Source organism: Bemisia tabaci, chromosome 8 (genome assembly GCF_918797505.1).
Source record: "Bemisia tabaci chromosome 8, PGI_BMITA_v3".
Classification (NCBI taxonomy): domain Eukaryota; kingdom Metazoa; phylum Arthropoda; class Insecta; order Hemiptera; family Aleyrodidae; genus Bemisia; species Bemisia tabaci.
Genome location: NC_092800.1, coordinates 4159076 through 4173138, shown reverse-complemented (window position 1 = coordinate 4173138; position 14063 = coordinate 4159076). Strand labels below are relative to the sequence as shown.

Sequence of the window (14063 nt, the reverse complement as noted above, 5' to 3'; positions counted from 1 at the left end):
AATTCAGTTTAGCATTAAATAACTTTAAAAACAATTTTACAATACGCCCTTTCACAGGCTATCTCTTTAAATAATACCTTCAGACAGGAGGGTGAAATAAGTAAAATAATATCTACCATTTTGAATGAATCGATCGCAGGTACATTTGTCACCATCTGGCCAAAGCATCACAAGCGCCATACGACATTTAAAAATTTCTGCCTCCATTTTATTTTTTTACAGAGAAATTGTTGGTTGAATCTGTTGGAAAATTTCACTGAATTTAATCGGTAGCACCAGGCGAAATTTTCGGACAGCTTTGTTGAACAATTTCTCTGTAAGAAAATAAAAAGGCAGCGGAAATTTTTAAACGTTGGATAGCGCTTGTGATACTTTCGCCGGAAGGTGACAAAATAAAACATTACAGGTAAGAAAAGATCTACAAGTATCCATCAAAAAAGCGCTGACAGTTTTATAATACGCCTTTCTACACGGCAGTCACTTCACATAATACCTTCCGACAGAAAGGAGAAACAAGTAACCAACCATTTTGAATGAATTGATCACAGGTAACACATAGTTATGATTATTAAAACAACACAGAAAGGATTAATAACCAGGAAAAATAAGCAGCGCTGTTACAGTGTTTTAAAAACCGCGCAACTTCTCCTTCTCTCTTAAAAATACTTGACTTAAGTACATTACTAAAATTTACACAATTATTTTCCCTTAAAATAACAATTTTTCCATCGGGAGCCAAAGCTATTCACTGTTCTGGGAGATTGCTTAAATATTTACGTGGAAGCAACATTTTTACAACACTGTTATTATGCTGGTTCCTGTTTGCAAAATGCGATCCACATACATAAGAGGATAAATACTTTCAGAATAATAATAAAAACTCCAACAAAAACATCATTTGTAATCAACCAAAATTGATTAAAAAACATTAAACTAATTATAGTTATTTTCATGATTATTATCGTTTGTTCACTGTACTTATAAAAAAATCAGAGGTAAGAAAGGATCAAGAGGCATCCATCAAAAAAGCCCTTAATTCCTCATAGGAGCATTGCATCAACATACAAACATGACTGCGTGTTTCCAAAAATGCGCTGTTATTGATTTTCAGAGATAGGAACGATTTCATAGGACACTCTTTTTGAATGAATTGATCACAGGTAACACATAGTTATAATTGTAAAAACAACAGACAGAGGTGAACATTTCAAAATTTTCATCACAGTTGACTTGTGGCATTCTACCCACGAAGTTTCCGACAGAGAAAGGATTAATAAAGAAAATAGAACCTCCCAAAAAATAATACAAATTCCAACAAAAGCATCATTTGTTATCAACGAATAGGAATTATAAAATATAATACTGATCATAGCTCTTTTAATGATTATTAATGTTTGTTTACCGTACTAATAAAAAATCAGAGATAAGAAAGGATCAAGAGGCATCCTTCAAAAAAGCCCTTAATTCCTCATAGGAGCATCAGATCTACATACAAACAGGTACATATAAAACATTACAGTTAAGAAAGGATCAAAAAGCATCCTTAACAAATTTGGTACAATATCTTTGGCAATATCTATGGCCAAAACGACGATCCCAAACACAAATTGCTAATGAAAACACTTTCAAGAAATCCCTCCCATGCTTGTTTGACATGGAGCATAAAAATGCATTACAAATGATTAAAACGAAGAAGACAGACAATTTTGAATTTCTCGACGCCAAGAAGGATGAGTTGGACACATGGGGTCCGTTGATAAAAACTTGACACGAAAAGAGCAGTGGAAAAAAGTTCGCGATGAACAGAGGAGAGCATCTGTACAAAAAAGTCAGGAAAAAGAAACACGCCTAGCAGCAGAGGGTAAGCGTTTAAAGGAAAGAAGTCGTTTGGTGCAGCTTGCCTCTTCCTCAGACGATAATGGGGGAACTTGTTCTCATCATCTGAAGGAAAGACATTGAAAAGAAGGCGGTCAAGATCAAGACAAAAGGAAAATGTACCCGAAAAACGGTTCAAAAATATTGCAAACCCTAAATTGGTCGCGATTTTAGACAGAACTAGTGTCAGCAACCGTGCTGCAACCAGCATCGTAGCTGCAACATCAAGTGCAATTGGAGAAAGTGTCAGTGAATTACCACTCAGCTAATCTACCATTCATCGCCAGCGACGAAAAATTTGCAAGGAACAGTTTCTAAAAATTAAACATGACTTTTCTGAGAGCGCCATGACACCACTTACAGTACATTGGGATGGGAAGTTGCTGCCAAATTTAAGCGGTAAAGAAAAAAGTGATCGATCGCCGATTATAGTGACCGGTGTGAAGACTGAGGAGTTGTTGAATGTTCCATCATTGAAAAGTGGCACCGGAAAAAATCAAGCTGATGTTGTATACAACACATTAAAAGACTGGATTTTGTGTGAAAAAGTTGTTGCTATGAGCTTTGACACAACTGCAACCAACACTGGGAAACACAAAGGTGCGTGTGTTTTACTCAAAAACAAACTGAAAAAATCGCTGTTATATTGTGCCTGCAGACACCACATATTCGAGTTAATGCTGGGTGCAATTTTTTGCGCTTGTCTTGGTGAGAGGAAAGGACCAGAGGACGAACTATGCAAGAGGTTTCAAAATTTCTGGCCCCAGATTGATACGTCTCAAATTAAAACATGCTCAAGGGACCAACAATTTTCCTCAGTACTTGCAGATCAAAAGAGAAAAATCGTGGAATTCGCTGAGCATCAGTTTAAATTTTACTTCTTTATTCATTGAATAATCACATTAAAAATAAAGAAAATAAAATAGGTACCCTTCTTTCTTTTCTTCACTTCTTTCTCTCTTGTTTTCTTTTGGACTTTTTTTTCTTCCTTCTTACTATTAGTACAACTATCACTACTATAATACTACTACTATTACTCTTTTATCTATCAAGATTCACTGAAAAATAAACTTATTACTGTGTTACTGTCACAATCGAACAGAGATTTGGCTTCTTTGTTTTATGCGTAGGCTTACCAGCCGAGGGAGGACTACAAAGAACTTCTGGAGATAGTATTAATACTTTTGGGTGAAGCTCTCAAAAGGAAAATCAAATTTTGCTTTCCTGGCTCTTTTTCACACGCAAGGTGGGTGTCAAAGGCGATATATCGACGGTGTAAGTCGGCAATCACATAACTCGATTTGCAACGTCGCAGACTTCCTGTCACACTTTATTTTATAAACGGAAAACTACTCGACGGCAATTCTTTGAAACTGCCGTGATTTTTCTTCTCTGTGCGAAGAAAATTCTGTAAAAACTTCGAGGAGTTATGTCAATTTGTTTTCCTTTAAACAAATAACATAGAGGCGGAGATTTTCAGACACCGCAAACGAGTTATGCGAATGCGGACTTACACCGTCGATATGCTCTCAAAACGTGGATCTTTCAAGATCAGCTTGCTTTATCACCAGCAGAAATTGAAGGGCTCAATCAAGTTTGCCTCTTCATAACTAAAATTTACATTTTCTATTGGTACACTGCTCCATCCCCAATTTTTAGCCCCGACTAATGATTTAGCTTTAATTGTCAAAGTTGTTCAGTATAAAAAGGTGAAGAAGATAATTTCTGACATCGTCCTAGATGTCATAAGTCGTCATTTATGGTATCTGAGTGAAAAGCTAGCACCCTTATCCTTTTTCGATGACTCTGGGCCCATTAAAGTTAAGGAAAAAATTATCTCTGCTTTCACTGAAAAGAAAGGTAAAAAAGATAATTTAAAAAAGTTTGAAGTGCAGGAAAAAAGTGTAAGTCAATTAGCTAAAAGGAGCATCGACAAATTTATAACTAAAAATTCCTCACATTTTTTCTCATACTTAGGAATAGACTGAGATTTCCTCAAAGAACATCAGTCTACTTGGAGCCACAATGAAGCTTAAAAGAAAGGGCTTGATATTGTTACGAACTTACAGGTAACGAATGATCATGCAGAACGTGGCGTTGCTCTCATACAAAAGTATATATCAATGACCAAACACGAGGATCAGTTACAAGATTTATTGCACATGATTGAAAGAAACCTAGGAATTTTTATGGTTCACACATAAAGTGTGCTTTCACTTCAAAATTAGTATATGACCGGTAAGAGTCAAAGAAATTTTTACAAAAAAATCCTTTCACATCAGAATACACAGGAGTGCAAAAATCAACCACATACTATGTAAACAGTTTTTGTTATTTTCCGCATAATTTCCTACATATAGTATTGATAAAATGACAATACGTACAATTGATGAAATGTGGTCGGCACCCTAAATTCTCTGCTAGATTTTCTCATTCTTCATCAAAGCGACAAAACAAAAGAATATAAAAACATAATCAATACTTTTTGTAAGCCTTACTTCATCTCATCATAGAAAGACACTGATAAAAAATTACTGATCATTTGAAAGGCTCAAAGGCTGACTCACCCCCTTCTCTCAGTCCTTAATTTGTCTCATTGAAGAAAATACAATAATGTTCTAATGACGCTCTGATGATATGTACGTCTAAAATGATGGATACATTTTCATCAAATTAGTAAGATATTCCATAATTTAAAGGCTCTTGTAAAGGTTCCAGAATTCTGAGAGTGTACGCTTCCTTGACAATATTAGACCATATATGATCATAAAATGTTCTTGATCTATAATGCGCATTCAGGGTAAACTGAACGTCATTATCGGTCCATCGTACTCAACGCTGCTAAAGCATCTGCTAATCTGATTAGTTCTCCTTCAGATTGGCCCAGTTTTTCTGTATTCGCAGCCTGTACTCCTTCAGGAACTTTTGTGCTATAGTCAGGAACTGACATAGACTGTTTCAACTTACAGATAGTTTGTTCCAAACTCTCCTGTTTTTTCTTCAGTTTTTCAACCTCTTTTGAGACATCTATGAGACCCTGAAAAAAATTAATGAATAATTCTAATCATACTTGGCACTTGATCAATTCATTAAAAAAAATAGTAAAAGCTATCAAATTTTGAAAACAAGATTGAATAAAAAAACTAACACTTTTACTGAGCATTCAGAACGCGTTATGGTGGCTCCCTTGGCAATCAGAGTCAGATGATAGTGGCCAAGGCAGCCATCGAACAACTTCTGAAAAATACCTCCTTGAGTGGGGGTGTGAGTTTTATGATTTAAACATTTTTTAAAATTATTATTAAATTTTAAGTTACCAACTTGTCAGAACCAACACTGTTGATAGGTAATAGTAAAATAAATAAATTATTCAACAGCTGCTACTCAACCTATCAGGTAATTTGGCCCTTTTTCCCTATTTAAAGGTTGTTAAGGAGAATATCGTAGCAAATTAAAATTATTGAACATCTCTGAACATTGTTAGACACGAACTTGTTGAGTTAGCCCTTCAGGGAACAAAGGGACTGGACATCAGACACCCAGCAGACAGCACCAGCACAGAAAACTAATGAATACAATTTAGGTTTACCAGAGATCTTTTCCAGAGATATGCTGGTCGTTTTATCAATGAATTTCAATTTAGCGATCTGGTAGAGAGATTTATTTTTTGCAAAGCTTTCATCTTGAGTAGACCTACCACCAAAGAAAAGTACTCTCACAGCCTCTTTTCACCATGAACTCCTTACTCTCACCGTACGATTATCTCGTAAGTGCATGTTGCTTTATAGCTCTTCTTGGCTTTAAGAAACGTAAATGCCACTGACACCTATTGAGCCACAATGTCTTAAGTCCATAGTTTAGTCATACAAACAAGTAAAAGGTATCAATAATTAAGAGCTAAAATGTAACCAACAATTTTAGAAAAATAACGCCATTTGCATTCTCGGCATAATTACTAAGGGATCTAGATGTGTAAAAATAATGGTAACGATATCTAACGGCAGGCCCCAGATAAAAGGTTCTTAAACTTGCAAAATATTCTGCAGGCAATAAAGCTGTTGCAAAGTTTTCCCCTGATTTCTGGAAACCATGAAAATTTAGATACAAATCTACTGCCCTTAACTGCAGATATAGACTGTTTGTAACTTTAAGGTAAAAGATATAAGGCACTTTAAATAAAACATAATGCACGCACACACCTTGAGAGAGAGATGAATTTGGCATTTATCCGAAAGAGTAAGAATGGCACACCCAGCCGGAGGAGCCTGAGATGTTTCCAACTGGCTGCACAGAGCCAATTTTTGCACCACCAATGAGAACTTTTCTATGATGTTTTTCACGCTATCTGACGTGCAAACAGCATACGCTAAAAAAGGGAAAAAAGGGCAAAAAGTTTATTTTCAGAAATATCTAAACACTAAGAATAAACCTGCTAAATTGTCCATTGGAGGAAATGCAAAGAAGCTGATAAGGTTCGGGATTTCTACAACTGTTTTCGTTCATGCGGGCAACGAGTCTGTTGCAAGCAAGAGGTGTCAGCAAGTGAATGGACTATCTATAGATAACATTACATAGAAATTATAATGGACACCTAAAAGAAGTCTGAAATTCACTCGATAGCGCGTTCGCACTTTTTTAACATTTTCTGCTTCTCTGACAGTTTTTCTAGTCCCCAAAGACCAGGTTTGCCCAGAGAAGGATGTGAGAAAACCTAACTTTCAAGCTTCCTTTTTCTCCTTATTTCTTTGTTTTGCACACACGGACACAAGCACCAACTCACACACTAAAAAGCTTTCAATCATACACAAAGAAATTTTGTAACAGCTAGCAAGATTGTTTGTTTGTTTAAGCTTTACTTGTGTCCCTCTCTAGACAAGCCTGATTGCTAGCCTCTTAGAAACACAGCCCACAGACGCAGGAAATTTGAAAAAGTGTGTTACAAACCACGCAGATTGCATACTTAGGACTGACTGCATATCTGACTTTTTAATACACTGATCGTATATTTTCTTTAATTTTCCGAGAGAAAAGTTTCTGTATATTTGGACTGTCTCTATATTTTTAGCGAGCAACAAATTCATTGTTACAAGAAAGGCAGAGAATAACAAAATGGGGCAGTTTATTGGTCTAATTACATTTTGTAGATTATAAATTAGGATTCATGACATTTTTTAAAAAATAAAATCAAGCATTATAAAAAAATTTCAAGAGTTCACATTAGGAAAGTCAGACTTTCTGGAATCTTTTAAGGATTACCAAAACAATTTTCTAGTACTTCCCAGAATACGTGAAAGAGGTTTTAAGCAGAGTTGGAAAATAGTAATTAGAAAATTATTTGGTCAATTAGCAACGCCCGATCAATCATCAATCAGACAAATAATATGACGATTGATCCATCTTATCAGGTAGAGAATTCTGAGGGCGAATCGTCTGGTCAGAGTTGCCGCATCAATTTCAGTAATTGCCGAATTATTCCTGCCCAACTCTGATTTTAAGGCCTTAAAGAAAGTTTACTATTTATATATTTATTCCTCTACTAAGACATAAAGACAAAAACAATGTGATGAACACACAATACAATTTCAGTTTTAGGAAGTCTTCATGCCAAAAGAGAAAAAAACCTATCTTCAAGACAATTAAAATTTTACCCAAACGATGCAAAATTTAGAGTATTTCAAGAACTTTTGTATAATTTTAAAAAAAAGTGTATTTCCTTTGCAAAATACACAATAAATTTAGTATATTCAAGAATTTCTCAATCCTGCAATCGTGCCATTCATTTTCATGACCTTCTTCTAACATTTTTTAAAAAAATTCAGATTACCATCGACTTTTGCAGACTTTGCGAGGTTGTAGTCAGAACGAGCCGATCGAATACTGTGAACAATTTTCCGCATGAATTCTACCTCTTCCTCTAGTTGCACATCACGGAATTTATATTCCTCCTGTGAGCAAAATAAAAAGTATGGTTACATTGCTAAAAGTTGGAAAAAATCAGTACTTGGATATTACTTTATAGAAGGATAACTTACTTCTATGATTACCGTTCATTGCATTAGGATTATTTTAAATTAGAGTGAAAAGAGCAGGGAAAGAAATATAAGGAACACAAGTAAAACATTCCTCTCAGTTGGTAACGTTACAAACGAAAATACGCCACTTAGTTTTCACCACTATCTTTGGAGGAAAAACAATCACAGATTATCTGTGATTTGAATGCATATCAATGGCAGAAGTTGAGAAATGCATATCTCATATTGCAGCATTACAAGTCTCCGCTCATTTTTCATTTTTATTAAAGGAAAAATATTGAGCGAACAGCATCTATGTTGGCCCTGTAAGCCGACGTTACAAAAAGTTAGCTCAACTCATCTGTGAAAATCCCCTTCTCTCAGAGACATTTAATGAGCCATTGCTCCTGTGGAAATAGATGCTACTAAGTGAGACATTCTTTGAAGAAACGACGTATAAAGGAATTTTAAGTTTCCAGAAAAAAGATGATGAAGTATTCAAAAGCGTATATTATTGGAACCACTGCTCCAATTTTAAAAATCTAAAGAAATTTAGGAAGAGCAAACTATCCCTAATCATTGTGCAATATTTCACAGGGCTGGTGCATGAGAAGCAGGGTCACAGCAGTGAAATGTCTCTCCATTTATACGTCATTTCTTCAGCGATCGATTGATTCTCGTGCTTACATTCTGATTAAAATGAAATATCTGGAACCATTTGAAGGGGAAAAGGAAAAGTTCAAATGGGTTTTGGTTTACCTTGTGTTTGTTGGAAACAAGATAAAAAAAATTAATTCCTATCAAGATCCTCACTGCCTGAGTCACCAGTCGATCAAACAGATCCAAGATATGATCACGGCAGCATCGGCGCAGCATGGCGCGCGGTGGCGGCATGCGGCTTCCTCTATCGCCGCACCGCGCGACCAAGTTTCTGCACCGCTCGGCAGAGATATGACTCATTTTGCCTACCATGGTAAACACACATAAACCACATATATTCCTAAAGACAAGATCATGGCGCTTCAAAATCTGCAATCTCCAGAAAAAGTACATAAAACAGGTACACGTCGTTTCTACAAAGAATGTCTCAATTGTTAGACAACAGATTAAGTAACTAAAAATATCTTGCTTACAGGTTCAGGGTAGGAGGCAACGCAAATACTGGGGGCTGGATTTGGCAGTGGAAGCCTTTGATAAAGCTCCTGAGTTATAAAGGGCATAAAAGGTGAAAGTAACCTTAAACCCATGTCTAAACACAAAAGTAGGGTTTCTTGGGCAGCCGCTATACTTGCTGGCGACCCTGATGCAAACACTGGTTTCACTGATTCCTGGAAACAAATGAAGAATTCATGGTTTAAAAGATCTTAAATCCTCCAAAAATGAGAGTAAGGTAATGGAAAAAGAAACATATTTTTATTAAGCTGGCGGACTATGGAAGCAACCAAATTTTTTCCTTTTTGTTTGTTTATTAATGCTTGAGTATGTAAAACAGATACATTTTTTCACTTACAACCTAAAATAAACGGCAATTCCTAAGTCCCTCTTAGCTTGTCCCCTCATTTCCATGCTCTCGACTAAAACAACAAAAAAAGGCTGCTGCCTTTTTCCTTCCCTCATATCTCGGTTTTAATTACACACAGAAATACAATTTTTGTTGGATTAACATACTGGGATGTTAAAATCTGTGCAACAACTCTAAGAGTGTTGCTATGAACGCTCCAGCTGTTAAGTAACATCCTTATGACGTTGGAGTAACAACTGAAACATTCAAATCAATATTCCAGAGTTGTTGCGCAGATTTAAAACATGCTATATATTAGTTCAACAAACTTTTTTTTCCATGTAGCTCCGGTTGTCAATTGATTGCAATCTGCCACAGAATATTCTTCCAAAGTTGACAACATTTCATGTAAAATTGGATACATCTCAGTCTTGACTCAAAAAATTTAGACTTAATCTTGAATATCACTCAACAAAGCTTTTTATTCCACTTCGGCTTGCTTGACAACTTTTTTTCATTCCTTAAAATAGAGTTTCAATCAATCTTGAGGTCTTAATGCTCTACAGAGTGTTTAATTCTCTGTTTGTGAAGCAATGAATATAACAAACAAAATTAATTACCAAATAGACATCACATAAATCGTAGAGCCAAAGGTTGTAACATGCTGTAGTAATGACATTAAATTCATATTTCACGAAGGATTCATTGCAAGTCTGAACTGCGTATGCTAATCTGCTTTTGATCCACTTGTCCATAACACTTTCAGTTTTATCCGAGCTCTGGAAAGGAAAGGAAACATGTGGATTAAAAGAATAAAGTGTAAAAAGGTCAGTGCATGGTAAAAAATATTTGTCCATAAAGATTAAAATTTTAAAATGGACATCACATATTACGATGATTCATCGACTACTGACCTAGGTATGAGATAAAATTATTAACGTCAAAATGCCTTCACAAAGCAAAGTTTACAAGAACATGACTTGAAATTTTTAAGTGAAAAGAAATATTATTACTTAATATAGCTGATTTTCAGAGACTCCTCCAGTAATTGTTTAACTGGAATGTCCATTAAATTATTCATAGAAGTAACATGACTTGAAATTTTTAAGTGAAAAGAAATATTATTACTTAATATAGCTGATTTTCAGAGACTCCTCCAGTAATTTTTTAATTGGAATGTCCATTAAATTATTCATAGAAGTAAAGTTATCAACAAAAATATTTGACTTTGACACTCAAAAAAAGGAAGCAAAAAGCGGTGACATTTGTTAATACTCACTTGCGCATTTCCTGGATGCCCTCTGAGCCCATTAATAAGACAAAAACAGGTGAGACAGGCTTGCCGTAACAGCTTCCGTCGCACCAGTAGATTCAATTTCAAAGGACAACCAGGTGATGTGCGAGTGAGAAACTTAATTTCACCGCACGCCACTAGTAAAAAGCAAAAACTTAAAACTTTAAAACATTTTTGCTTAACAGCTGACAGCAGAGAGAAGTTTTGATTCAACAGTAGAGGAGAGCATAAAAATATTACATAACATCTTTACTAAGAGAGTATGAAAAGTCAGTATTGAAAGCGAAGAAAATCTATGGTTTGTATTGGGCATGAATGTTTTTTTCTTACTTTTTTTCCATCGATTGCTTCATTTATAAAATATTAATTTTTTTAAAAAAAACACTTCATAGTATTTTTTTCCAATTTTTATCAATGTTAAAAAAAGTCATTTCCTCTTAGAAATAAACATTTACTGTAGTAAGTTCATTGAAAGTTGTTTTTTAAGCTGAATGGATACTGTAAAGACAAATACCAAACAGAAGAGGACTAAACAAAAGTAAGCAATGAATAAAAATAGAAAATTTCTGAGTAGAAATTGGATTTTTAGAAAGTGTGCATGAAGTTTCCTACTGAACCCTATCAAAAAAAGACTTTGGTCACATAGTGTATATAATTCATTCAACTCGCATGAAAATTTTTCCCCCATATGTATTTAAAGGTGGACATAAAATTAAAATTAAAAAAAAAAAAACTGTAATGACGAAAAGCTAAGTAATCAGCAATAGCGAAAATCATCTTAACCATGATGGCTAATCTACTGCTTTCAAGCAAATAATAATGTTAAAGGAGACTGAATACTCACATGTACTAATGGGCCTGTTGCAAACTTTTGCTAGAGCAAAAATAAGAGTTGTTACTCATAGGAAGTGTCTCAAAAATTATGATGACCGCATCGGATAAGTCTGAAATGCACTCCTTACTTCACAATTTGCGTTCTTTAGAGCTTCCCGCTTCAAAAACGATACCACGGCACAAGTGAACATTTTGTTGGAGTAGTCATTCCATCCAACCTTACTCACAAGGATACTACGCAATATTCAACACAGCCGACGCCAATCTGCCAAAACACATGTGACGGGATGAAGATTCTAACCACCTGATAACAATCAGTGTGTTTACATTCACATTTTTCTCGCGTTGACAGATATCCGCTTAGATTGACCTTGTGCTCTCCTCAACTTGCGCGCAGAAGTGTCGGCCATGTTGAGCAGGGATTGGATGGAACTACTCCTCTATGGAAATGTTCATCTGTGCTATAGAATCCTTTTTGAAGCGAGAATCTTAAAAACGCAAATTTCTTGCGCAGATTGTGAAGTTAGGAAAGCATCTCAGAGCCTGCCGATGCGCTCATCGCGATTTATGAGACATTATCAATAAGGAACAACTCTTATTTTTGCTCTAGCAAAAGTTTGCAACGGGCCCAATTTCAATATTCTAAATTTTACGAAAAAGAGGACACACATGCATCAATTTTAATTCAAGCGGCTGGAGCACAAGACACCCAAAATGAAAAGCCAAGTAAACTTACAATACTGCTGCCCACTGCTTTGCTCCTGGCACCATGACCTTGAGTTCCCACACAGACACCATCACCAGGAGACGGAGAAGAAGAAGAAAATAGATGCGACAGAGATTTAATATGTTGATGCCACCGAAAAAGATGTGGATACTGATGAGAAGAGATTTTAGTATTTTTCAGATACGTCAATAAAATTTTATCTAGTTCACACAAGGAGTAACCATCAACATAGCTGTAAAGCTCGAAATAGCTGTTGAGAATTGATACGTCAGACTGATTTGACTGGATGGAGAGAGACTTTTTACACTTCTCGATAATTTGTTCAAATCGGTTTTCTGTTTCACAACTTACTTCAGTCTTTGGCTTATCGTTGAAGTACATGAGGGCAAATTTGACAGCATTCCAAAGCTTGTTACAGAAGAAACGATATCCTTGCACCCGCAGGATGTTCAAGTTGATGTCTCTACCTGAAACAAAGAGGATATGGAGGTTTTTAATTATTTTTACAAAGTCAACTTCAATATGCGCACTCTTTCCTTTCGATACTGGACACAATTTGACTGGAGCTAAACAAACAGTCACATCTATGTTACAAAGTTTCAATAACTCGTCTCCTATTTAAAGTTTTTGGAAGCTAAACAACCAAGATTTTTGCTTGAAATTTTGTGGCAATAACTTTCGTGCAGGCAAGATATAATGCAACAATTTTCAAGTTGGAGGTTGGTTTGTTTCCTTCCAAAAAATTAAAACAGATCAGATTTTAAAAAACTTAAAATTGGATACAACTGTTTTGCTTAACTTTATACGTTTATGCAAGTGACGGAACCAGTATTTGGACAATTTTTGGATTAGGTCAAATTGTGCTGAATATTCAAATTCGGATTTAGTATTACAAGTATGTACTCAAACCTAAATGCGTACATTTCTCAGTTTAAGTTATCTACAGTTTCCCAAATATTTTTTGTACCAATAGTTTCTTCGACTTGAATGGCGTGAACAAAACTACTGCTGTGACAGAGACTCCTTCAATTGTTTCGCAAAAAGAAATGAGGAGAAAGGTAAATGTTTCCTAACCCGAGAAGTAGAACTCAAAACAATCTTACAAAGTTTTGAACATATTCAGATTTCTATGTATTAAATTTTAAGAGGTTTTCGTTTTGGTGATCCAAAAGTAAAAATCTTGGATACACATTTGTGTAAAATTTTCATCAAATGCTTTGACAGCAATAGTAGAAATGAGTTTAGCTGCATTTCAGACGCGTTGTTAAACTCAAAAAGTGAAGTCAGCGAAATGACGTCAGTCCGCCATTTCGGAGTTATCCGCTTAGCAAAACAAAAATAAAGATTGCCTATGACGTAGTAATAGCAGCTCAGCCAGCTCAGCGGACCACGGGACATGGCTGAGCGCTGACCAGTTTTGCTGAGAAAATGGCGGCCTTTGTTTACAAACTGGCAGCTCAGCGGATAACCTCAGAAAACGTTTAACAACACTTTCGCTGAGCTCAGCAACTCAGCGGATAACTCAGAAGTCGCAATTCTGACTTTAACAACGCGTCTTTCACCCTACCTAATTTTCTCTCAAGTTTTATTTTTTTAACAGACAACAAAACTACTGAATGCCTTTAAACTCTCTTTGAATTTATCTTAAATGATGAAAAATATGTTGATAATATTTAAAATTTTCTGTTTAAGAAAATAAAACATCGGAAAAGTAGGCAACGTAGTTCAACTGATCCCAATCAAATTTGTTCAATTGGACTACATTTTACAATTGGGAACTAGAAAAATGTATAACTCAGGTCAGGAACAGGGTATGTACTA

General features: G+C 35.5%; 1 protein-coding gene across 1 annotated transcript in view; it reads right to left on the bottom strand.

Moving 5' to 3' along the window:
- Nucleotides 1–400: 400 nt before the first annotated feature.
- Nucleotides 401–14063, bottom strand: part of LOC109033343 (valine--tRNA ligase) — a 33473-nt gene continuing 19810 nt past the window's right edge. Inside the window, 6 exon segments of the mRNA XM_072303536.1 lie at nt 401–4912; nt 6075–6241; nt 7700–7820; nt 9020–9214; nt 10008–10166; nt 12594–12709. Coding sequence (XP_072159637.1) covers nt 4691–4912; nt 6075–6241; nt 7700–7820; nt 9020–9214; nt 10008–10166; nt 12594–12709 — 980 coding nt within the window. The 3' untranslated portion in view covers nt 401–4690.